Below are 27,343 nucleotides of genomic sequence, written 5' to 3'. Positions count from 1 at the left end.
TCTTTCTTGTGAATCTCCTTTTCTGATTTTTCATCAGGATAAGGCGGTGTTGCGGACTTCATTTAAATTTTTACCTAAGGTTGTGAATTCTAACAACATTAGTAGAGAAATTGTTGTTCCTTCATTATGTCCTAATCCTAAGAATTCTCTGGAGAGATCTTTACATTCTTTGGATGTAGTGAGAGCTTTAAAATATTATGTTGAAGCTACTAAAGATTTTAGAAAGACTTCTAGTCTATTTGTTATCTTTTCTGGTTCCAGGAAAGGTCAGAAGGCCTCCGCCATTTCTTTGGCGTCTTGGTTAAAGTCTTTGATTCATCATGCTTATGTCGAGTCGGGTAAAACTCTGCCTCAAAGGATTACAGCTCATTCTACTATGTCAGTTTCTACTTCCTGGGTGTTTAGGAATGAAGCTTCTGTTGATCAGATTTGCAAAGCAGCAACTTGGTCTTCTTTGCATACTTTTACTAAATTCTACCATTTTGATGTGTTTTCTTCTTCTGAAGCAGTTTTTGGTAGAAAAGTACTTCAGGCAGCTGTTTCAGTTTGATTCTTCAGCTTATAATTTCAGTTTTTTTCATTATTAAGATTAAAAACTTTTGTTTTGGGTTGTGGATTATTTTTCAGCGGAATTGGCTGTCTTTATTTTATCCCTCCCTCTCTAGTGACTCTTGCGTGGAAGTTCCACATCTTGGGTATTTATTATCCCATACGTCACTAGCTCATGGACTCTTGCTAATTACATGAAAAAAAACATAATTTATGTAAGAACTTACCTGATAAATTCATTTATTTCATATTAGCAAGAGTCCATGTGGCCCACCCTTTTGTGGTGGTTATGATTTTTTTGTATAAAGCACACTTATTCCAATTCCTTATTTGATGCTTTCGCTCCTTTCTCATCACCCCACTTCTTGGCTATTCGTTAAACTGAATTGTGGGTGTGGTGAGGGGTGTATTTATAAGCATTTTGAGGTTTGGGAAACTTTGCCCCTCCTGGTAGGAATGTATATCCCATACGTCACTAGCTCATGGACTCTTGCTAATATGAAAGAAATTAATTTATCAAGTAAGTTCTTACGTAAATTATGTTTTTTGTAAAGTTCGGATGAATTTGCCGACAAGTAAATGCCTAAGTATTTCAGTTTGGTGGCCGCTATGGGAACATAATTTGTTGCTAAGAATTGAGTGTGTTCAGGCGGGGAGTTAATATTAGGTTCAGACTTTGATAAATTTAAATGGAAATTAGAGAGACTTTCATATACCTTAAGTTCTTTGAGAAGCTTTGGAATCGACAAGTCAATATCGTAGAGTGTGTAGAGAACATCATCAGCGTATAACGCCTGTTTGTGTTCTACATCACCAATTTGAATCCCCTTAATATTAGGGTTAAGATGTACCTTTTGTGCCAGGGCTTCGATTGAAAGGGCGAAGAGCAAGGGGGACAGTAGGCACCCCTGCCGGGTCCCATTTGATATGGAGAAAGAGTGCCGTTAACTCTGATCCGGGCATTAGGAGCCGAATACAGAGCAAAGACCATATTAAGGAAGGGGTCTCCGAAGTTCATAGCTTTCATGACCTGACGCAGAAAAAGCTAATCGACCCGGTCGAAGGCCTTCTCTGCATCCGTCGAAAAGAGCGCCATAGGCACTCCCTCAACTTGCGCAAAATTTAATATCTGGATCACCTTAGTGGTGTTGTCTCGTGCCTCCCTGCCCGGCACGAAGCCCACTTGGTCAGAGGAGACGAGATTCGCAAAATATTTGTTTAGGCGGTTTGCTAATATTTTGGCCAGAATTTTGATGTCTAAATTTAAGGAGATGGGTCTGAAATTTGCTGGGGAATTGGGGGGCCTCCCTGGTTTGGGTAAGACTGTAATATGCGCTTCAAGCATTGTGTGAGAGAGTGCTGGTTGTTCTATCAGGTTATTAAAAAGTTGGAGCATCAGGGGTCCTAATGTATTCTTAAATGTCCTATAGTACCTTAAAGAGAATCCATCTGGGCCTGGACTTTTCCACTAGGGTAGTCCTTAATGGCCTGCGTAAGTTACTCTACAGTGATGTGTGAATCTAATCTATCTCTTTGTTCAGAGTCCAATTGAGGTAAAGTTAATGCTGCTAAGTATTGATCTATCAAGAGCATCCTTGCAGATGTCCCTCCCTGGGAGGTTGAGGGATTTGAGGTCTGACCTATATTATATAATGTCTGGTAATATGAGTGGAAAGAGCTAGCTATTTGTTTGCTGTCTTTGGTCACGGAACCATCTGGGTTTTGTATAAAATGTACGTGTGTTTTTAACTGTTTTCTATGTACCGCCCTAGCCAGCAGCTTTCCAGGCTTACTTACCTCCCTCATAATATTGTTGTTTCACGTGCAGAATTTTACGGTGATAGGCCTCTAGGAGATGTGCTTTAAGGTCTTTTCTAGCGATTTCTAATGCAGTTTTGGAATCTGTGTCTAATGGGTTTCCGTTGTGCGTCTCTTCTAAATGTGATATGGTATGTAGTAGTTGGGTACTGATAAGGTGGTTTTACGCACCAAACCTGGTTTCCATCCTAAGGTTATTTCTAATAAGAATATTCTGTTGCATAACTTGGATGTGGTCCGTGCCCTGAAGTTTTACTTGCAGGCGACTAAAGAATTTCGTCAATCATCTTCCTTATTTGTTGTTTTTTTCTATAAAGCGTAGGGGCCAGAAAGCTACGGCTACCTCTTTATTTTTGGATGAAGAGTATCAACCATCTGGCATATGAGACTGCTGGACAACAGCCTCCTTAAAGAATTACGGCTCATTCTACTAGGGCTGTGGCTTCTTCATGGGCATTTAAAAACGATGCTTCTGTTGAACAGATTTGCAAGGCTGCAACTTGGTCGTCTCTTCACACTTTTTCCAAATTTTACAAATTTGATACTTTTTGCTTCTTCTGAGGCTAGTTTTGGGAGAAAGGTTCTTCAAGCAGTGGTACCTTCCGTTTAGGTTCCTGTCTTGTCCCTTCCTTTCATCCGTGTCCTATTGCTTTGGTATTGAATCCCATAAGTAAGGATGAAATCCGTGGACTCGTCATATCTTGTAAAAGAAAAGGAAATTTATGCTTACCTGATAAATTTATTTCTTTTACGATATGACGAGTCCACGGCCCACGCTTTCATTTCTAAGACGGGTATTTACTTATTTTTGTTAAACTTCAGTCACCTCTGCACCTTTGGCTTTTCCTTTCTCTTCCTAACTTCGGTCGAATGACTGGAGTGGGAGGGAAGGGAGGAGCTATATAAACAGCTCTGCTGTGGTGCTCTTTGCCTCCTCCTGCTGACCAGGAGGCGTAATCCCATAAGTAAGGATGAAATCCGTGGACTCGTCATATCGTAAAATAAATAAATTTATCAGGTAAGCATAAATTTCCTTTTTTTGAACTTCAGCTGCAATGGGAGCACAGAGGTCGGAGAAAACACATATCCGCCACATAAAGGAGTCACATTTGGGGTGCCAATAGGAGGAAAATTAAATAGCCAAATCAACGGTATTGAATGTGTCAAGAGTAATGCTTATCAACAGTGAGTATAAGTTACTTAATAGGGCCGTCTTTTTGCCACTATAAGGACATTCATATGTTTGAAATTGAAAAGGACTTGCAGAAATTTTACCGGACATTGTGTTTACAAGTTATGTTTAATAATGTAGACATTGATGGGTGCTGGTAAATGTTAATTATTCAATATTTTTGGCTAAGCAAATGGGTCTAAGAAAGAAATCTAATTTTAATCCAGCATAGTAATATGAGTATAGTAGCTGGTCAATAATGAGATGCTTGGCCTATTGGATAAAGTCAGAAAAGATAATAGAAAAAACTGTAACCTCCATAGATGTGAAAGAGAAGCAATTAACTCTCTAAAAAAGAAAGTTAACCCGCGGATAAGGGAGGAGAGACGATGACTATAGTCGTAATGATATAAAAACCTAGTTAAGTGCTTTGTTTAATTATCACGAAAAAAGGCGGGACCCTGAGATTAGGATTCAAAAAGAGCTTAAATCATCTTGTTAAAGGCTGAAGGGAGAAAAATAATACATACAAAATTATAAGATCTTGGGGCGGAGCTGACTACCAAAGTGGAAGGGCGCATATTTGTGGAACTCCTGGCTTTAGATGTTGCATATCTAGACTTTAGCAAAGCATTTGACACCGTCCCACACAACAAACTTATGTATTGCCTTGGAATAGATGCTAAGATTAAGTGGGTAGAATGCTGGCTTAAAGATAGACAATTAATGGAGTACATTCAAATGAGGCATCAGTTACTAGTGGTGTTCCCCAAGGGTCAGTTCTTGGGCCTGTTTTGTTTAACATGTTCATAAGTGATATTGGAAGTGGGCTTAAAGGGGAAAGGTTTGCTGATACAAAAATTTGTATCAGGGTATATGTTCCAGGAGGGGTTGATCAAATGAACAGTGATATTAACAAACTAGAGGACTGGTCAAATAAATGGGATCTGAAATGTAATTATTACCAAGAGCAAAATTATGCATATAGGATCCAAAAACCCAAAGGCCAATTATAGACTCAATGGTACATTACTGACTGTAATTAAAGAAGAAAGGGACTTGGGAACTATTATTTCAGATGATTACACAATGCCGCAGTGCAGCCAGCAAGGCCAGTCAAATGCTTGGTTGCATTGGAAGAGGTTTTAGTAGCAGAAATAGCAAGGTTCTTATGCCACTTTACATATCATTAGTTAGACCAAATATGGAATACTTTGTACAGTTCTGGAGACCATATCTTCAGAAAGATATAAATAAACTAGAAGCTGTCCAGAGGAGGGCTACTAAAATGGTACATGGTCTAAAATATAAAATGTACAAAGAAAGACTCTATGATCTAAATATGTATAGTTTAGAGCCTGGTTTCTCAACAGCCAGGCCGTGGCCCAGTACCGGGCCGTGATAGCCCTGCTGGTGGGCCCTGACCTGTCATGCCCCCACTGCACACTCTTACCCCACTGCACACAAGGGGCAGACTGAGACCAATCAAGGCCCCAGGAAAACTGTCTCACACTGACCCAAATGTATGCAAATGAACATGGTAGCCTCCCTGCCTTAACCACAACAGGCCCATCAACCTCCAGAGCCAGGACCCCCAACATTAAGGGCCAAAGAAAGGGCCCCCAACCTCCAGGACCAGACCACTCACTCCATGGCCCTCACAGCGACAGACCCTCGGCAGGACCCCCACACTCCAGGGCCCCTACTAAATCCACACTGAACTGCTTAGTTACTGATGGGGCAAATCCCTGCTGCCTACTATATTTTATATATATATATATATATATATATATATATATATATATATATATATATATATATATATATATAACTACCGGGCCCTGGACATGTCCAGCTAAAATTTACCGGGCCTTGAGGTCACTTTGGTTGAGAACCACTGGTTTAGAGGATAGAAGGGAAAGAGGTGACATGATAGAAACCTTCATATATATGAAGGGACTTAATAAAATAGAAGCTGAAAGCATTTTTCACAAAAAAATCAATGCCAAAACAAGGGGTCACAATCTAAAGTTAGGGGTAGCAGATTCAGGAGAAATTAGAGGAAGCGTTTTCTTTTTAATGACACGATGAGTCCACGGATCATCTTAATTACTATTGGGATGTTCACCTCCTGGTCAGCAGGAGGCGGCAAAGAGCACCACAGCACAAGCTGTTAAATATCACCTCCCTTCCCTCCCAACCCAGTCATTCTCTTTGCCTACGTTAAGTGCATGGAGGTGGTAAATTAGGTGTTAGAGAGAAGAGAAAGTAGTACAGGATTGTGCTGCTTTGTCCTGGAGTCCTGGGGTGTAGCCGTAGTCCAGATCAGTCTCTTCAGTAGATCAGTGGTGGCTTTAGAGCAATGGGAACTGGTGGGACATAATTCTCACCGCGCCTCCCATGTTTTATGCTGCCCTAACTCCTAAAGTCTGAGGGACATTACTCAGTCTTTTATTTATCCACAGGCCGATGTGAGGGAGAGGACCTCTCAAGCCTAGTGAGCTGCCTTGCTGTCAGGCAGAAGTATGAGGTAAGTGCTACTTTATTTTTTCTGGGGTAGCAAAACGGCACTCAGAAAGAAGTGAGCACGTTATTACTAGCCTAATACACAACATAAAGGGCTCAGGAAAAAAGGGGCACTTTATTGTTGGTGGGACACTGTAAACTCTCCTGGGCTGGAGAGGACTTTGGACAGCATTGGATTGCAGGTACTGGGGCTGGAAGAGAAGCATTAGACTATTTGGCTCTGGTGGGTAACATCTCCCGGCGGTTTAAATTTGCAAGATGCCAACCGGGAGATTATTTCCTTTATACTGAGTTGTGCGCCACTTTCATTGCGCCTCAGTCTGGGACACATTGGAATAAGTGTTCGTCAGAGTTCACCTAGAAACGCATGGTCCGTGCAAGCATGTGTTTCTAGGACCAAACAACGACTGAATTCCTCTTCTGCAGAGTTCCGGATCATCTTCTGAATTATAAGGGGAAGATTAGCTCCGGTTTTGTGAGTCAGGTAGGCACCTCAGCAAAGTTGCTGAGGTGTAGTGGTGTGATATTGATTTCAATTTGTATATTTGCTAATTTGACAGGTTTCAGTAAAAGTTACACGTTTAAAATTATTAAAGAAACAGTAAAGTTTTTTTCATTTTTTTAATTTTATAAATTTAAGGTTTTTATGAGATAATGTAACAATTGTGAACCAGTATGGACCAAGGGGCCTTGTAAGATGTTACTTGCTCTCTGTGTTTTGATGCCAATGTGGAACCACCAATCCCTTTCTGTTCCTCTTTAAATTATAGGGGAAAACATTTTTCTGAGCCAACTTTTTCTAAAGCGGATGTTGTCCAGGAGTCTAATGATGAGGTTCAATATATGCCGCAGCTTTCTCCTCAAGCGTCCCAAATTTTACTGCCCTCACATGCAGTGCCCTTCGCTTCCTCTCAAACTCCCGCTGGAGTTACTTTAAGGGACATCGCTTCTCTCATGTCTTCTACAATTTCAGATGCGTTGTCTGCTTTTCCAATATTGCAGGGAAAGCGTAAGAGGAAAATAAGGCATTCAGTAAGCGAGGTTTCTGACGCAGTTGTTGCTATTTCGGAGGCCCCCTCCTAGAAGCCTGAGGAGGAGGATACCGTAGTGGCACCTGAAGGTAATATTTCAGATTCGGACAGTGTAATTCCTCTTGCTGATACTGAAGTTGTATCTTTCAGGTTTAAGCTAGAACACCTTCGTCTGTTACTTGAGGTTTTAGCTACATTGGATGACAGCTACTCCACGGTCGTTGTTGTTGTTGTTCTTAAGAAGTCCAGTAAGCTAAAAAAATTTCTTTTACAAGATATGACGAGTCCACGGATTTCATTATTACTTATGGGATATCGCCTCCTGGTCAGCAGGAGGAGGCAAAGAGCTCCACAGCAGAGTTGCATAAATAGCTCCTCTTTTCCCCCCCAACCCAGTCATTCTCTTTGCCTGTGTTAGTGATAGGAAGAGGTAAAGTGAGGTGTTTAGAATTCTTCAATCAAGAGTTTTTTTTATTTTAAATGGTGCCAGTGTGTACTATTTTTTCATAGAGCAGCATCTGGAGTGATAGCCTTTTAGGCTGTGGGAACTGGTGTTTTTAACTTCACTGCCCCTCCCTTACTTGTGCTGTTTTTCTATGTTTAGTCTTAGAGAATGCTAACTAAGACTTTGCTATCCTCACAGGACCTCAGGAGGAAGAGTGGACCTCTTGACACTGTGGGATCATCATGCTGTTCCTCAGCATGAAGGTTAGTGCGGTCTTTTCTCTCTGGGGCTTTACAGCTTATCTCAGACTTGACTGTGCTATTCCTCTGTCTGTGAAGGGTTTTTGGGCTCGAGTAAAGGGCTTTCCCTTCTTGCAGGTGTGGGGTATCATTTGTAGGAAAATGGGACACCGACACATTTGACATTCCCAGCTCTCTCTGACATACACAAAGTACTGCGCTAGAAGCGCTGGGAACTGTTTACAACTCATATCGATATGGGCGATCGTTTATTTATGTTACGCTTGATATATAAGGAGTTAACATGTAAAACGGGAGGCTGACGCTGGGCAGTAACACCGGAGTCGGAGGGAGATTTACAAAATTCTCTTTTCGGACTCCGGTGTATGACGGCATTTTGTTTTTTGAGGAATTCCCGGGGTTTTGGTTTGTACGCCCACGAAGGGCGTAGCCAAGTCTTCGCACGCTTCAGCCGCGCAGTTTATCTACTGGGGTTCCGATCAGCAGTGTATTCATTACAGCTCCTAAGTCCGCTTGTACCTGTATATACAAGCGTTCTTAGACTTGCCTTTTTTTTCTGGCAGCTGGTCCGTGGAGGTCAGGTAGGAGCCGCAGTAGAGGGATAAAAGACTTGTTACGCATCTGTATTATTGATCCTGCAGTTTCGTTCTGTGAAACCCTGGGATAATTATTTAAAGGCACAGTACATAGGTTTTTAATTACCAGAGTAACACGACCAGGCTGGCTTTTATTTTCTTTGCAACATGGAGGATCTGGAACACACTACATGTGTTATGTGTTTAGATGCCATTGTGGAACCCCCAGTTGCACTTTGTCCCTCATGTATTGAGAGAGCCCTACAATATAAAGAATTTTTTTTTTTTTAGTAAAGATATGTCTAAAGAATATTCTCGGACTGATGAGATTGAGGGTATGCCGTTTATTTCTCCCCAAGCGTCACAGCCTTTAATGCCCGCTCAAGCGACACCATGTTCTTCAACGGCGTCTGCTTCTTTCACTTTGCAGGATATGGCTGCAGTAATGTCATCTACTCTCACAGAAGTTTTGTCTAAGTTGCCAGTGTTGCAAGGCAAACAGCAGGGCAGAAACCCATGGGGTCCCTGCGACTTCTGATGCTTTGATGGCTATCTCTGATGTACCCTCCCAGGCCTCTGAATTGGGGGGTAGGGAGACACTGTCTGAGGGAGAGCTGTCTGACTCAGGAATTGCGTTGCCCCAGACAGATTCGGACCTCATGTCTTTCAGATTTAAACTTTAACACCTCCGCTTGTTACTTCGGGAGGTTTTAGTGACTCTGGACGACTGTGACTCTATTGTGGTCCCTCCAGAGAAATTGTGTAAGATGGACAGATATTTGGAGGTTCCTTCTTATTCCGATGCTTTTCCGGTTCCCAAGAGAATTTTGGAAATTGTTTCACGGGAATGGGAAAGACCGGGTATCCCGTTCTCCCCTTCCCCTATTTTTAAGAAAATGTACCCTATAGCTGATGCCGTTTGGGACTCTTGGCAAACGATTCCTAGGGTGGAGGGATCTATCTCTACCCTGGCTAAGCGTACGACTATCCCTATTGAAGACAGTTGTGCTTTCAAAGACCCTATGGATAAAAAGCTGGAGGGTCTTCTAAAGAAGCTATTTGTTCATCAAGGGTTTCTATTACAGCCGACGGCCTGCATTGTACCAGTCACAACTGTGGCTGCCTTTTGGTTTGACGCATTAGAAGAATCTCTTAAGACTGAGACTTCTTTAGAGGAAATAATGGACAGAATTAAGGCCCTTAAGCTGGCCAATTCTTTTGTTACGGATGCCGCCTTTCAGATCGCCAAATTGGCGGCTAAAAATGCAGGTTTTTCCATTTTAGCGCGCAGAGCCTTATGGTTAAAATCTTGGTCTGCGGATGTGTCCTCTAAATCCAAACTTTTGGCTATTCCTTTCAAAGGAAAGACCCTGTTCGGGCCTGAATTGAAGGACATAATTTCTGACATTACAGGAGGTAAGGGTCACCACCTCCCTCAGGATAAGACATCTAAACAAAGGAGACAGAGTAATTTTCGTTCCTTTCGAAATTTCAAGGGAGTCCTTTCTTCCTCTTCCACTAAACAGGAAGGGAACTTTGCACAAGCCAAGCCCATCTGGAGACCCAACCAGGCTTGGAACAAGGGTAAACAACCCAAGAAGCCCGCGGCTGTCCCCAAAACAGCATGAAGGGGCGGCCCCCGATCTGGGACCGGATCTAGTAAAGGGCAGACTTTCTCTCTTTGTCCAGGCTTGGATAATAGATGTTCAGGATCCCTGGACACTTGAAATCGTGTCCCAAGGGTATTGACTAGAGTTAAAAAATTCCCTCCCAAGGGGAAGGTTTCTTCTTTCAAGATTGTCTGTAGACCAGATAAAAAGAGAGGCGTTCTTACGTTGTGTAAAAGACATAGAAACATAGATATTGACGGCAGATAAGAGCCATAGGCTCAGCAAGTCTGCCCGACCTTACCTAACAGTATAAACTTATCTAGTTCGTAGGATAGCCTTATGCTTGTCCCATGCATTTTTAAAGTCCCCCACAGTGTTTGTTGCTACTACCTCTTGAGGAAGTTTATTCCATACATCAATCACTCTTTCTGTAAAGAAGTACTTCCTCAAATTACTCCTGAATCTACTACCCTTTAGCTTGAGCTCATGACCCCTTGTTCTTGAATTTTCCATTTTATGTAAAATACCCACAGCCTCAGTTTTACTAAACCCTTTAATGTACTTGAAAGTTGCTATCATATCACCTCTTTCCCTTCTCTCCTCTAAGCTATACATATTTAGGTCATTGAGCCTATCCTGGTAAGTTTTATTTTTTAGACCATGTGCCATTTTGGTAGCCCTCCTTTGCACAGATACAAGTTTGTTAATATCCTTCTGAAGATATGGCCTCCAGAACTGCACACAATACTCAAGATGAGTCCTAACTAATGATCTATAAAGTGGCATAAGAACCTTACTATTTCTGCTGCAAATGCCTCTACCAATACATCCAAGCACTCTGCTAGCCTTACTCGCTGCATTACTACATTGTTTACTAAGTTTTAAATCATCTGAAATAATAATTCCCAAGTCCTGTTCCTCATCTGTAACACAAAACAAAAAGTCCTTAATCCAGCACACAACGGCCCATTGCACGCCACTCCAAACTCTGAACAAATGATAAAAGAATCCAAACAGAGTGGCAGCAAACCAAGTATTTATTGTTTAACACAACAACAAATGCAGCAACGTTTCGGTATTGCTACCTTAGTCAAGCTAAAGTGCATAATGACATAGATTCTATTTATACCCATCCACCACAAGGTGGTGCTCAAGATACAAATCCATATTAACCCTTAATCTACCACAATACAGTTACCTTATAACCTAAGTTAAGAATACATTACCCACAGATGAATCCTCTAAATTGCTAAAAGAAGTGAATACCAGAATGGGGGATTTGAAGAAATCAATTGAAGAGCGAAAGCGAACTAAGTTTGCGAGGGATGAAAATGACTACCTGCAAAATCGTGTCTACCGGTGGAAATATGACCCGGAAGGAGCAGGTCGCAGATTTACTTCCGGTTTCAAGAGACACCGCAACCGCCAACCCATGAGAGGTGGTAACAGCTCCGGATCCTCAGACATGTCTTCGGGGGACTCAGAAGGAGACCGCGCAGAGGCGGACGTAAACACCGCGGCAGTAAAAGGCAAATCACAGCGACAACTACGATCAACCGGGGCAAACAGAAGTGATGGCGGTGCTCGAGGTCCCAAGGAGGGAGAGATCCGGTAAAGTGGATAATACTGAGAACACTGTGATTAATATCTCAAATGCGGTTCTGTCTGATGCTGAGTTGGATATGCTTAACAAAGGACTCTCTTTCTGTCCAAAAAGAGACTGTGATTTTTTTCAACTTAGCAAAGATTTGTATAGATTTTTCAGAAACTTGAGACTCAAAAGTTTTATGTCAAATCCCTGCTATGGTGTTAATGTGGTTAAAGAGAAAGCAGCCTTTGATTTGGCTCATTTAGGGTTAAAGAAGAAAAGCACTTTTTTGCCCCCACAGAATAACCATAGCGTGGAAACTTATATTAACTTAGTTAAAAGGGATATTGCTAAGTTACAGGATAAAGTCTCTAAGAGTAAATTGCCTGCTAATGGGATGTTAACACATAAAATGTCTGGTAATCAAAATTGGCTTAATAAAAATCTAAAAAGTAACTTTACTGTGAATGATGTAGTAGCCATTAAATCTTTAAGGTCTAGAAAGGATGTCATTTTAAAAAGTGTCGATAAAGGCGGAGCTATAATAGCTCTAGATAAAGAATACTATGTTAAAGAAATTAAACAACAATTGAAAGATCCTCAGGTGTACAAAAAGTTGGCAAGCAATCCTGTATTTTTAATTCAGAAAGAACTAAATAGTATTTGCCAGAAAGCCTTAAAATCTGGTTTAATTAATAAAGATCTTTACAGTTTTTTGTATGTTGAACATCCCTGCACTCCAGTGCTGTATACTTTTCCAGTGCTGTATACTTTGCCGAAAGTACATAAAAACTTAAAAAAAAACTCAGGCCGGTCCATTGTTGCGAGTACAGAATCAGTCCTCACCAATGTGTCAATTTTTTTAGACCGGATATTGAGACCATTTGTAGAAATGTCAAATTCTTTTCTCAAAGATACAGGTGATTTTCTTAGAAAGGTTGACACATTGGATTTGGTAACTGATAAATATATTCTTTATAGCTTAGACGTGGAGAGCCTATATACCTCCATCTCTCATGAAAGTGGAATGGGAGCGGTTGAAATGGTATTGGGTTTGGATGGCAATTATTCTAAAGCTCAAACCCACTTTCTATTGCAATTATTGGAATTAATTCTGTACTGCAATTTCTTTCTATTTGAGGATGAGTTTTTCTTGCAGGTTCAGGGAACCGCCATGGGGTCCAACATCGCCCCCAATTATGCTAACATTTTTATGAATGTCTTTGAAGAGAAATTTGTTTTCACCAATCCTGGGTTTCATCGGTATGGCGCCTGTTGGTGGCGCTATATCGATGACATCTTTGGAATTTGGTGGGGCGACGTTGGATCCCTATTTGCATTTGTAACTGAGCTTAATGGAGTCCTGGGTAAGATAAAATTTAAATTAACATGGAGTGAAAGTGACATCACGTTTCTAGATACTAAAGTAATGAAAAAGGGTAAAGAATTAAAGATTGATCTGTTCAGAAAAGATACAGACAGGAATAGTCTTCTTCACTTTGATAGTGCTCACCCAATATCTCTTTTAAAGGCCCTTCCCCGTAGCCAATTTTTAAGAGTACGCAGAATTGTCACTGATGACGATTTATTAGAATTAAGGTTTAAAGAAATGAAATCTAGATTTCTTAAGAGGGGTTATCCCTCCGAATTAATTGACACAGAAATTAAATATGCTTTATCTGTTCCAAGAGAGACTTTGTTGAGTCCAAAGAAAAAGGAAAATTAAAAAGATGATCGTTTAATATTTGTGTCAGAATTTGATTCTCAATCGGCCCAAATCCAGCGCATTATTAAAAAGCATTGGTCTGTTTTGACAGAATGTAACCCTGAAATTAAAGAATTTGGGAATTTCCCTATGCCTGCCTACAAGCAAGGCTTAAACCTTAGACAACAATTGGTACATGCTGATGTAGGCTCTAATATTAAAACAAAACAACAATATATTTCCTGTAAGACTGAGGGATGTTATCCATGTTTGAACTGTTCATGTTGTAATAACATGATCAAAGGTCCTGATTTTCACCATCCAATCACAGGGAAGACATTTAAAATTAGAGGTTATCACACATGTAAGTCAACCTTTGTAATCTATTTAATTAAATGTCCCTGTGGGAGGAGTTATATTGGTGAAACGACCAGGATCATTAAGGACAGGATAATAGAGCATAAAAGTAACATTCGAACGAAAAACATCAAAGCACCTGTAGCGCACCATTTTGTGGAAAAGGGACATTCAATAGGACAATTGAGGTTCCAAATAATTGAAAAAGTATCATTGCCACGTAGGTTAGGTAATAGAGAACGCTTATTAAAACAAAGAGAATGTTTTTGGATATGGAAATTAGATACAATGGAAACTAAAGGTTTAAATAGAGATTTAGATATGTCTGTATTCTTATAAATGGCATGTTTATATATATATATATATATATATATATATCTGTATTTTTGAGCATTTTTTGGATTTTATTATTAATTCATTGTTAAATTGATTAGTGTTAAACTTAGGTTATAAGGTAACTGTATTGTGGTAGATTAAGGGTTAATATGGATTTGTATCTTGAGCACCACCTTGTGGTGGATGGGTATAAATAGAATCTATGTCATTATGCACTTTAGCTTGACTAAGGTAGCAATACCGAAACGTTGCTGCATTTGTTGTTGTGTTAAACAATGAATACTTGGTTTGCTGCCACTCTGTTTGGATTCTTTCCTCATCTGTAACAGTAAAGTGTCATTGAGTCTGTAATTAACATTTGGATTTTTCTTCCCTAAATGCATTATTTTACACTTTGCTGTGTTAAACTTTAGATCCCAGTCATTTGTCCAATCCTCCAATTGTTGTATATCACTTCTCATTTTGTCTACCCCCCTGGAACATCCACTCTGTTACAAATTTTTGTATCATCTGCAAAGAGACATACTTTCCCCTGTAGCCCTTTACTGATATCGCAGATAAATATGTTAAACAAAACAGGCCCCAGAACTGACCCCTGAGGAACACCACTAGTAACAGCCCCCTCTGCTGAATGAACTCCATTTACTTGTTGGCGCCTGTTACCCTTCTTGTAGGAAGGGTAACAGGCGCCAACAGGGACGGACTCTTGTAGGAAGGGTAACAGGTGCCAGCAGGGATAGACTTTTGTAGGAAGGGTAACAGGCGCCAGCAGGGATGGACTCTTGTAGGAAGGGTAACAGGTGCCAGCAGGGATGGACTCTTGTAGGAAGGGTAACAGGCGCCAGCAGGGATGGACTCTTGTAGGAAGGGTAACAGGTACCAGCAGGGACGGACTCTTGTAGGAAGGGTAACAAGCGCCAGCAGGGACGAACTCTTGTAAGAAGGGTAACAGGCGCCAGCAGGGATGGACTCTTGTAGGAAGGGTAACAGGCGCCAACAGGGACAGACTCTTGTAGGAAGGGTAACAAGCGCCAACAGGGACGGACTCTTGTAGGAAGGGTAACAGGTGCCAGCAGGGATAGACTTTTGTAGGAAGGGTAACAGGCGCCAGCAGGGATGGACTCTTGTAGGAAGGGTAACAGGTGCCAGCAGGGACGGACTCTTGTAGGAAGGGTAACAAGCGCCAGCAGGGACGAACTCTTGTAAGAAGGGTAACAGGCGCCAGCAGGGATGGACTCTTGTAGGAAGGGTAACAGGCGCCAACAGGGACAGACTCTTGTAGGAAGGGTAACAGGCGCCAGCAGGGACGGACTCTTGTAGGAAGGGTAACAGGCGCCAGCAGGGACGGACTCTTGTAGGAAGGGTAACAGGCGCCAGCAGGGATGTACTCTTGTAGGAAGGGTAACAGACGGCAGCAGGGACAGTCTATTGTAGGAAGGGTAACAGGCGCCAGCAGGGACGGACTCTTGTAGGAAGGGTAACAGGCGCCAGCAGGGATGTACTCTTGTAGGAAGGGTAACAGGCGCCAGCAGGGATGGACTCTTGTAGGAAGGGTAACAGGCGCCAGCAGGGACGGACTCTTGTAGGAAGGGTAACAAGCGCCAGCAGGGACGGACTCTTGTAGGAAGGGTAACAGGCACCAGCAGGGATGGACTCTTGTAGGAAGGGTAACAGGCGCCAACAGGGACGGACTCTTGTAGGAAGGGTAACAGGCGCCAACAGGGACGGTCTCTTGTAGGAAGGGTAACAGGTGCCAACAGGGACGGACTCTTGTAGGAAGGGTAACAGGTGCCAGCAGGGATGGACTCTTGTAGGAAGGGTAACAGGCGCCAGCAGGGACGGACTCTTGTAGGAAGGGTAACAGGTGCCAGCAGGGACGGACTCTTGTAGGAAGGGTAACAGGCGCCAGCAGGGACGGACTCTTGTAGGAAGGGTAACAGGCACCAGCAGGGACGGACTCTTGTAGGAAGGGTAACAGGTACCAGCAGGGATGGACTCTTGTAGGAAGGGTAACAGGCACTGTTACGGTATTAACAGATATCAAGGGTTAATACCAGATGAAAGATGTCCTGAATATGGGATCAGCAACACACAACCCAGCTAATTCCCCCCTCAAACATGAGACCAGGTTCCACATTGAAGGTAAAAACAGAATGTACTTTATTGAGGGCTATATGCCCAGTATTTATGCAGGTTTGAGACCAGATGGGGGGTTGGCAGTATTGTACATTAGATAGAGGGAAGATGCCCTTTTTCATGATACAATAGAATTACATTACTTAAGCAGATAAACAATTTAAACACAAGAAAACAATGGAGTCCTTCTTATCACCTAGCAGTCTGACTCTGGAGGTGATTAAACAATGTGAATGCTTATCACTAAAACTTAATTACAGTACACAATAGCTGATGCTAGCAAACCTGTCTCAGAAAATAGTTTCTCAAAACTGAACAGAGTTAACCCTTCAAGTACTGACAGAGAGGTCTGTCACACGGCTCCCTCCTGGTGGGACACTCCGGCAGACCCGGCTTGACCCTTTGGCGGGTCAACTTGGGGATGACCGGACTAGGAGGTGGTAGGCATGTCATTTTGCCGGGACAATCCATCTCCATTCCCTTTATGAGAAACAATTCCTTTCCATATAAATAAGGGTTCAACTTCTTCAGTGCCCAGACCAGGGCTAAACAGTCCTTCAAAATCTCATCGGCTTCTTTATGTGTTTTTTGTACCTGCTCTTTATAGGTATCCACAAGCCCTTCATACTGACATAGGGTGCCCTTGAGTTGCTGCACCTCACTATGAGCCAGCATCAGCTTCTCCTCCAGTGTCGCTAAGTTTGTCTTGAATGTTTCATGTTCCACTCTCAAGCTGGTGTTTTCTGCAGTCTGTCGGTGCAGCTTGTCTAGCAGAGATTCCCATTCTAAACGCGCTTTTTCCTCTGCGCTCCTCTTCTCTCCCGCTAGCACTGTTACGTGATTGTTTAACGTGACCATTTCATCCTCTACTTGACTCTTCTCCTTCATCAGCGCATTGTAACGGGACTTCCACGTATCAATGGCAGATAGAGATTTACTGAGCTCAGCGTCCTGGGGCTCAGCAGCAGGTGGGTCAGTCTCTGTGGCATGGATCTGGGCACGGGAAGTCACAGGGTTAACATCGGCCGGACCCATGGGAGCGTAGGCAGAAACAAGGGGGGCCAAGTCATTTCCAAGGAGAACATCAGCTGGTAAGTTCTTCATGACCCCCACATTCACATGTCTAGAGCCCACTCCCCAATCCAAATGTACCCGGGCAACAGGTAGGCGGAACACAGCGCCCCCTGCTACCCTTACAGCCACAGTGTCTCTGGTGTGCTTGTTCTCAGACACCAAGTTCTTTTGGAGCAAGGTCATGGTAGCACCAGTATCCCGTAGACCACTGACCTCCTTCCCATTCACTTTAACCAGTTGTCGGTTATTGCGGTGGGCAGCTTGCACAGGGTCTGCTTCATGTAGGATGCCCTAGCATTCTTCCACCTCTACGCAGTGGGCCGCAGGCTGAGGGTTATGTGGCATTACACCAGCGGGTCTTCTCCATGACTGTGCTTGGTTTGCTGCGTTTAGGGGACACTCTGGTCTTTTGTGCCCTAGTTGCTTACATCCAAAGCACCGAAAAGGTTGTGAGTAGTCCCGTGAGTTGAACCGGGCTCTCTGAGGATAGTTCGTGGCTGGAGGCCGTGTGGTAGAGCGGTGTGCCGGGGGTTGGTAACTGGTAGCTGCTGGGGTGACTGTGGGTCGGTACTCCACTCTGGCAGGGGGCTTAGTGGTAGCAGTGTCCAGTTTGCGGGTATCCGTATACTCATCTGCCAAGCGAGCAGCTTCATGCAGGGTGGAGGGTTTACGGTCCCGAACCCACTCTCTAACTCCTGCGGGTAATTTGTCGAAGCAATGTTCCAACAGGAATAGCTGCAGCACCTCTTCCCCAGATGCAGCTTGGCACCCCGCTATCCAGTGAGCTGCTGTGCGGTGCACCTTACATGCCCACTCAACATAGGAATCTCCTGCTAGTTTAACAGTGTCTCTGAACTGCCTCCTGTATGCCTCCGGTGTAATCGCATACCTGGAGAGCAGAGCCTCTTTTACAGCATTATTATCCCTGACTTCCTCATCTGGAATGGCCCGAAAAGCCTCGCTGGCCCGGCCGGATAATTTTCCGGATAATATCATGACCCAGTCCTCTGCGGGTACCTTGTGTAGTGCACATTGCCTCTCAAAATCCACAAGGTACCCATCAATCTCTTCTTCTGTTTCCAGGAAGTTTTTAAAAGCTGCAAAATTTACTTTTCTCTTTTCCACTGGGGTTGCTGTGACTTTGGCTGCTGCAGCGCCGCTTTGGCGAAGTAGGTTGGCCTCCACAGCTGCTATGACCCGGTCAATAATTTCGTCAGTTGGGTTGGGGCCATAATGTGCCAGTCTTATTTAACCGCCCGATCAAAGCTTGCTTCTTCGGGGGTTCTGTCTGATATGCTGGGCCCATTGGTTCCTACGGTCCCTGGTACTCCTTCCATCTTGGTCAGTATTGTAATAATCTCCCTCTTCCTGAGGTTACTGGCTTGTGTAGTTGCTCTTCTGGGCGATGAGGATCATCCCGTCGCTTGCCACCAATTGTTATGGTATCAACAGATACCAAGGGTTAATACCTGATGAAAGATGCCCTGAATGTGGGATCAGCAACACACACAAACTCAGCTAATTCCCCCCAAACATGAGACCAGGCTCCACATTGAAGGTAAAAACAGAATGTACTTTGAGGGCTATATGCCCAGTATTTATGGAGGTTTGAGACCAGATGGGGGGTTGAAAGAATATTGTACATTAGATAGAGGGAAAACGCCCTTTGACATGATACAATAGAATTACATTACTTAAGCAGATAAACAATTTAAACACAAGAAAACAATGCAGTCCTTCTTATCACCTAGCAGTGAATGCTTATCACATAAACTTAATTACAGTACACAATATGCTAGGAAACCTGTCTCAGAAAATAGTTTCTCAAAACTGAACAGAGTTAACCCTTCAAGTACTGACAGAGAGGTCTGTCACAGGCACCAGCAGGGACGGACTCTTGTAGGAAGGGTAACAGACGGCAGCAGGGACGAACTCTTGTAGGAAGGGTAACAGGCGCTAGCAGGGACGGACTCTTGTAGGAAGGGTAACGGGCGCCAGCGGGGACGGACTCTTGTAGGAAGGGTAACGGGCGCCAGCGGGGACGGACTCTTGTAGGAAGGGTAACGGGCGCCAGCGGGGACGGACTCTTGTAGGAAGGGTAACGGGCGCCAGCGGGGACGGACTCTTGTAGGAAGGGTAACGGGCGCCAGCGGGGACGGACTCTTGTAGGAAGGGTAACGGGCGCCAGCGGGGACGGACTCTTGTAGGAAGGGTAACGGGCGCCAGCGGGGACGGACTCTTGTAGGAAGGGTAACGGGCGCCAGCAGGGACGTGCACAGCAAGCAGTTATATGTGAGAGACATGCACGAGGGTAACAGTACTAGGTACAGCCTAGGCACGTGCACAGCAAGCAGCAATATGTGAGAGACATGCACGAGGATAATAGTATCAGGTACAGCATATTCACGTGCACAGCAAGCAGTAATATGTGAGGGACATGCACGAGGATATCAGTATCAGGTACAGCATAGGCATGTGCACAGCAAGCAGTAATTTGTGAGAGACATGCACGAGGATAACAGTAATAGGTACAGCAAAGGCATGTGCACAGCAAGCAGTAATATTGGAGAGATATGCACGAGGATAATAGTATCAGGTACAGCATAGGGATGTGCACAGCAAGCAGTAATATGTGAGAGATATGCACGAGGATAATAGTATCAGGTACAGCATAGGGATGTGCACAGCAAGCAGTAATATGTGAGAGACATGCACAAGGATAACAGTATCAGGTACAGCATAGGCACGTGCACAGCAAGCAGTAATATGTGAGAGACATGCACAAGGATAACTACAGGTTTAATAATAAAATACTATTGGTGTTTGTTAGAATTTAATATAAAGAACTCAACGCTGTTGCAGATTTATTTGGTTTATTTTTTGGATATTTTTTTTTTCTTTCACAAAAACTATTTTCGGTCATTAATCACCTGTTACAAACTCACACTGTATTGCGATTATTACATACAACATTAGTTACATCACGTGCAATACCATATCTTGTTACATCACGTGCAATACGATATCTTGTTACATCACGTGCAATACCATATCTTGTTACATCACGTGCAATACCATATCTTGTTACATCACGTGCAATACCATATCTTGTTACATCACGTGCAATACCATATCTTGTTACATCACACGTAATACCATAGCTTGTTACATCACTTGATATATGATATATGTTATCTTGTTACATCACGTGTAATATGATATAATATTACATCACGTGTGCTATTGGATTTTTATATACATTTATCATATGAGAAGAAACGTGGTCTGTGACAGTGATCAAAACGCTGATGTAACCTTATCACAGCACAACGTCACTAAATAAAAGTGATTAAATAAACTGGAAGTAATATTCTTCAATTGCACAGACGTCAGCACTTCCCAGAGTATGTGATATCGTGACTCCTCAAATCACGCCGGCGAACTGCTCTCCTGTAAAGACACAAGTAGCTTTATATGAGGAGACTGACAGACGGTCATTAATAACACAGTGACACCTCCCATTACACCTGCGCACTGCTCTCTCCTGTAAAGTGACACCTGTAGCTTTATGTGATGTGACTGACAGGAGTAATTATGTGTCATTAATAACACAGTGACACCTGTAGCTCTATGTGATGTGACTGACAGGGGTAATTATGTGTCATTAATAACACAGTGACACCTGTAGCTTTATATGATGTGACTGACAGGGGTAATTATGTGTCATTAATAACACAGTGACACCTATAGCTTTATGTGATGTGACTGACAGGGGGTAATTATGTGTCATTAATAACACAGTGACACCTGTAGCTTTATGTGATGTGACTGACAGGGGTAATTATGTGTCATTAATAACACAGTGACATCTGTAGCTTTATGTGATGCGACTGACAGGGGTAATTAATAACACAGTGACACCTGTAGCTCTATGTGATGTGACTGACAGGGGTAATTATGTGTCATTAATAACACAGTGACACCTGTAGCTTTATATGATGTGACTGACAGGGGTAATTATGTGTCATTAATAACACAGTGACACCTGCAGCTTTATGTGATGTGACTGACAGGGGGTAATTATGTGTCATTAATAACACAGTGACACCTGTAGCTTTATGTGATGTGACCGACAGGGGTAATTATGTGTCATTAATAACACAGTGACACCTGTAGCTTTATGTGATGTGACCGACAGGGGTAATTCTGTGTCATTAATAACACAGTGACACCTGTAGCTTTATGTGATGTGACTGACAGGGGGTAATTATGTGTCATTAATAACACAGTGACACCTGTAGCTTTATGTGATGTGACTGACAGGGGTAATTATGTGTCATTAATAACAAAGTGACACCTGTAGGTTTATGTGATCTGACTGACCGGGGGTAATTATGTGTCATTAATAACACAGTGACACCTGTAGCTTTATGTGATGTGACTGACAGGGGTAATTATGTGTCATTAATAACACAGTGACACCTGTATCTTTATGTGATGTGACTGACAGGGGGGTAATTATGTGTCATTAATAACACAGTGACACCTGTAGCTTTATGTGATGTGACTGACAGGGGTAATTATGTGTCATTAATAACACAGTGACACCTGTAGCTTTATATGATGTGACTGACAGGGGGTAATTATGTGTCATTAATAACACAGTGACACCTGTAGCTTTATGTGATGTGACTGACAGGGGTAATTATGTGTCATTAATAACACAGTGACACCTGTAGCTCTATGTGATGTGACTGACAGGGGTAATTATGTGTCATTAATAACACAGTGACACCTGTAGCTTTATATGATGTGACTGACAGGGGTAATTATGTGTCATTAATAACACAGTGACACCTGTAGCTTTATGTGATGTGACTGACAGGGGTAATTATGTGTCATTAATAACACAGTGACACCTGTAGCTTTATGTGATGTGACTGACAGGGGGTAATTGTGTCATTAATAACACAGTGACACCTGTAGCTTTATGTGATGTGACTGACAGGGGTAATTATGTGTCATTAATAACACAGTGACACCTGTAGCATTATGTGATGTGACTGACAGGGGGTAATTATGTGTCATTAATAACACAGTGACACCTGTATCTTTATGTGATGTGACTGACAGGGGGTAATTATGTGTCATTAATAACACAGTGACACCTGTAGCTTTATGTAATGTGACTGACAGGGGGTAATTGTTACAGAAGCATTAGTTATTTTGTTGTGAAGAGCTTATTTCCCAGCAGCAATGCCTGAACCAGCAAGCCAGCGCCTAAGAAGGGCTCCAAGAAAACCGTAACAAGTATCATTTCATAAAGAGTTAACTCTTTTTTTTCAGCTTTTAGAAACTATTGCCTAAATACACTTTTGCTGGCCTCAGCTCTAAGTTTAGTGATAACAAATCCCATTGTCTAATCACCTCTGGAGCCAGACTGTTAATTGATAAGATGAACTTGTAAACTTGTTATCTTAAATACTGTAATCCTATTGTGGCCTGTCAAAGGACAGTGCTCTCTATCTAAATGTGTGATGGGGGATTTTGTGCTTCCCCCCCTCTCCCCCTGGGAGTGCCCTGTGTGCATGTAACCTTAATAAAAAGCAGGCTGGGCATCCCAGTCCTGAGTTCTTGTTTGACCCTCAATCGCAGCGTTGACTCGTTTTTGTGGGCAGAAGGGTATCCTAGCTGTACTGCAGCTAAGGGAGATTATTCTATATTTGCGAGACTCATATAGAATACTATGGAAAGCAGCTTCTCCCCTCTTTAGCAATAGGGATCCAGGCTACTAAGCGGTCCATCTCTCAGCGAGGCTAAGGGTAACCGTAACATTTGGCGGCAGCGGCGGGATTTTCCTGGATTTCCTAGGAGAGGTACAGAACGGATGGAGAGCGCTTACGAAAAATTGAAGCGTACAACCCTAAAGGATTTACTTGAAAGCAGAGGGGGGTACGCCAGCAACCGGCCGAGGAGAGAGCTGATCGCAGAATTGACCGAACTGGATCAGAGCTTCACAATGGCGGAAACACCGACCACGATTAGTGACGAAAAAACCAGGATTGTTCGGGAAAGGCTCTCATTATACGGGCCGAACCCCTCCATGGAATTGGTACAGCAGTTGATGGCGGAGGCGGACGAGGATATACGAGAGACTCGAGCCCACGAACTCAACCTAGCGAACGCACACCGCAATGCTGAAGCCCCGCAGGTAATCATCCCTGTCGAAAATGCTGGGAGGCCCAAGATACCCTATGCGGCATTTCGACCCTTCCTAGAGAGCGAGACAGGGATTGATGAATATTTGGCGGACTTTGAAAGGCAATGTGCCCTGCACCAGATTCCCAACAGAGAGTGGCCCACGATATTGTCTGGGAAACTATCCGGGCGAGCCCTGGAAGCCTTTCGTACTCTGGGTGCTGAGGAAGTGACACAGTATGAGCTAGTTAAGGAGACACTGTTGCGACGGTACGCTGTAACTCCGGACACGTATCGCCGACAGTTTCGGGGCACGGAAAAGAAGCCTAACGATACCCATATGGAATGGGCGCACCGAATGCGGAGAGCGGCAAATCACTGGCTGAGCGGAAGTAAAGCGGTGACTGGGGAGGAAAATTTTACAATTGTTTCTCTTAGAACATTTTTATAATGGCATGGAACAGCAAGGGAAGGAATGGCTGCGAGACAGGCGGCCTTCTACCTTAGAAGAAGCAGCCAAATTGGCCGAAGTACTACTGGGCAACGATTTGGGCCCCATGACTTCTGCCTATGCTCCAGTATGCAACAACGAGGCGGACCCAGTGACTACACGGGCCCAAGCCCGGACGGAGTGAGAGCTCTCACCAGTGCGGGAGACACAGGTAAGTCCTACCCCGACCTTGCCTGACAGGTTAGGCCCCATACCCTGGGACACCCCAGATGCTTTCGAGGCAGAGTCTAAGACTGACCCGACCTTACAAAAGTACCGGGAACGAGCAGAGACCGGAGGGGGCGGGGCAGATAACGAAACATTCTTATGGGAAAAAGGGAAACTATACCGCTGGACAGAGAAAAGGGGACAGCGTAGGCGACAGCTGGTAGTGCCCCACAAATACCGTCAAAAAATCCTCAAAATAGGCCACGACATCCCCTTAGCAGGCCACCTAGCCGTTACCCGTACCCTAAACGATAAAAGTGTATATCCTGCGCAGATAACAGAAGGGAAAGGGGATATGGAATACCTCTGGCTCTCCTCAGCGGGTCCCTAGTGTACCCAATATGAAAGTAGAAAATAGATGGGGGTGGAGGTGAGCGCCAAAAAAGGCTGAGGTAGGGAATGGGGACACCTGTTAGACTGATAGAGCGGTGTCCACAATGTAGGTTCTCTTGTTGACGTTGGTGGAATCGATGTACAAATAGTATAATAACTATAAATTAATTGATATACATTCTTAAAGTTTACAACTAATTTATAGTTATTATACTATTTGTACATCGATTCCACCAACGTCAACAAGAGAACCTACATTGTGGACACCGCTCTATCAGTCTAACAGGTTACCCGTACCCTACACCGCATTACTCGCACGTTCTTTTGGCCAGGGGTGCACGCTGACGTTAGAACTTACTGTAACACCTGCGATGTGTGTCAACGAGTAGGAAGGCGAGGCGATCACCCTAAAGCCCAGCTAGTAAATATGCCCATTGTAGAGGAACCCTTCAGCCGGGTTGCTATTGACCTAGTGGGACCACTGGCTACCCCTAGTCCCTCCGGTAAGCGATACATTCTTACCGTAGTGGACTACGCTACCAGGTACCCAGAGGCTGTCGCCCTATCCAACATACAAGCGGATACGGTAGCGAATGCACTAGTACAGGTGTTCTCCCGGGTAGGATTTCCAAAAGAAATCCTATCCGACCGAGGCACCCAATTTACGGCTGAATTGACCCAACAACTCTGGCAGGTTTGCAAAATTAAGTCCCTCCTGAGCTCCCCATACCACCCCCAGACGAATGGGCTGTGTGAGAGGTTCAATGGGACCCTCAAGCAAATGCTCAAGACGTTCACTCAGGAATACCGAGACTGGGAACGCTTCCTGCCGCACCTCCTATTTGCTTATCGGGAGGTGCCCCAGGAAACGACAGGGTTTTCTCCCTTCGAGTTGCTCTACGGAAGAAAGGTACGGGGACCCCTAAACGTGATCCGGGAGCACTGGGAGGGAGAGATGGAGGCTGACGGTGTCCCCATTGTGCCATACGTGCTGGAACTCAGGGACCGAATGGAGCAATTAGCCAAATCCGTGCGGGCTAATCTCCAGTTGGCCCAGAGAAGACAGAAAGTATGGTACGATCGGGGGGCCCGAAAGAGAATCTTCACCATAGGACAAAAGGTGTTAGTACTTAAGCTGGTGAAGACAGACAAATTGCAGGCGTCCTGGCAGGGTCCCTACCAGATCGTAGAGAAAAGGGGAGACACCACTTATGTGATAGCTAGCTGCCACGACAACAATCTTAGAAAGACATTCCATGTAAACATGCTCAAGGAATATTTTGAGCGACCAGAAAACGTGACGGCCGTATGTTGTTCCCCTCAGGAAGACCCCGACAGTTTACCCATTCCAGACCTATTAGAAAAGAGCCTCCCCACAGGTATAGTGGCGCAGGTTCAGATAGGGGACCGACTTAGCCCCACTGAAAGGGAGCAGCTCAACCAACTCCTCCAGTCCAAACACCTCACCTTCTCCCCGAAGCCAGGGTACACTACTTTAACCACCCACCAGGTAGATACTCCGGGACAAGCTCCCTTGCGCCAGGCTCCGTACCGAATCCCCGAAGCAGTTAGGACAGGAATGAAGAAGGAGATCGATGAGATGCTCCAGCTCAGGGTAATTGAGCCCTCCGATAGTCCCTGGGCCTCCCCAGTTGTCTTGGTGCCCAAGAAAGATGGGACCACCTGGTTCTGTGTAGACTATCGGAGGCTCAATGAAAAAACCGTGACGGACGCTTACCCTATGCCCAGGGTAGACGAGCTACTCGATCGTATAGCCAGGGGAAATTACCTGACCACTATTGACCTCTGCAAAGGTTACTGGCAGATTCCCCTGGCCCCGGAGGCTATCCCCAAGTCGGCATTCGTCACCCCATTCGGCTTATATCAGTTTAGGGTAATGCCGTTTGGGATGAAGAATGCCCCAGCTACATTCCAGCGCTTGGTGGATAGGCTCCTGGATGGCTTCCAGAGTTTTGCTTGCGCCTACCTGGACGACATAGCGATCCACAGTGAGTCCTGGGAGGACCACTTAGCTCATGTGGGAATGGTTCTGGATCAGATCCGGGCTGCTGGCCTGACTCTGAAGCCAGAAAAATGCCACTTTGGGATGGCCGAGGTACAGTACCTGGGTCACCGGGTGGGGTGTGGAAAGCAGCGACCAGAGCCGGCCAAAATAGAAGCTGTTGCCAATTGGCCCACCCCCATCACTAAGACTCAGGTCCTAGCCTTCCTGGGCACGGCAGGGTACTATAGACGGTTCGTACCAGACTACAGCACACTTGCCAAACCCCTGACTGACTTGACCAAGAAGAACTTACCTCGACAGGTCCTGTGGTCTCCCCACTGTGAAACGGCTTTCCAGGCTCTCAAAAATGCTCTAATTAACGCTCCTGTCTTGGCGGCCCCAGCCCTTAACAAACGTTTTATCGTCCATACAGATGCTTCCATGTTCGGGCTGGGAGCCGTCCTCAGCCAAGTAGGCGAAGATGGAGGGGAGCATCCAGTTGCCTACATCAGCCGGAAGCTCCTGCCCCGCGAAGTCAGCTATGCAGCGGTCGAAAAGGAGTGTTTGGCTTTGGTGTGGGCATTAAAGAAATTGACTCCCTATTTATATGGTCAGGAGTTCACTCTTGTCACCGACCATAACCCGTTGGTGTGGCTGAACCGGGTCTCTGGAGATAACGGCAGGCTATTACGTTGGAGCTTATCGTTGCAACCCTTCAATTTCACCATTACTTACAGACCTGGGAAACAGAATGGCAACGCCGACGGGTTGTCCAGACAAACCGACCTCAGCCCCGCATAACCAGCGGTCTGGACAGCCTTAGTCTGCCCCGAAAAGGGGTCAGACCGTGTCTGCCAGAGTTTTCCACAGAAAGGGAGCACTGTTCCAGAAGCATTAGTTATTTTGTT

The 27,343-nt window shown here is 44.3% G+C and overlaps 1 protein-coding gene across 2 annotated transcripts in view; it reads right to left on the bottom strand.

Moving 5' to 3' along the window:
- Positions 1-20,037: 20,037 nt before the first annotated feature.
- Positions 20,038-27,343, bottom strand: part of LOC128655839 (deleted in malignant brain tumors 1 protein) — a 788,593-nt gene continuing 781,287 nt past the window's right edge. For both annotated transcript variants that reach the window (XM_053709399.1, XM_053709400.1), the window contains one exon: positions 20,038-20,631. In XM_053709399.1, coding sequence (XP_053565374.1) covers positions 20,606-20,631 — 26 coding nt within the window. In that variant the 3' untranslated portion in view covers positions 20,038-20,605. The remainder of the gene's footprint in view (positions 20,632-27,343) is intronic.

This window comes from Bombina bombina, chromosome 4 (assembly GCF_027579735.1).
Source record: "Bombina bombina isolate aBomBom1 chromosome 4, aBomBom1.pri, whole genome shotgun sequence".
NCBI lineage: Eukaryota > Metazoa > Chordata > Amphibia > Anura > Bombinatoridae > Bombina > Bombina bombina.
Note: the sequence above shows the minus strand (reverse complement) of the source record. Positions and strands in the feature narration are given on the sequence as shown.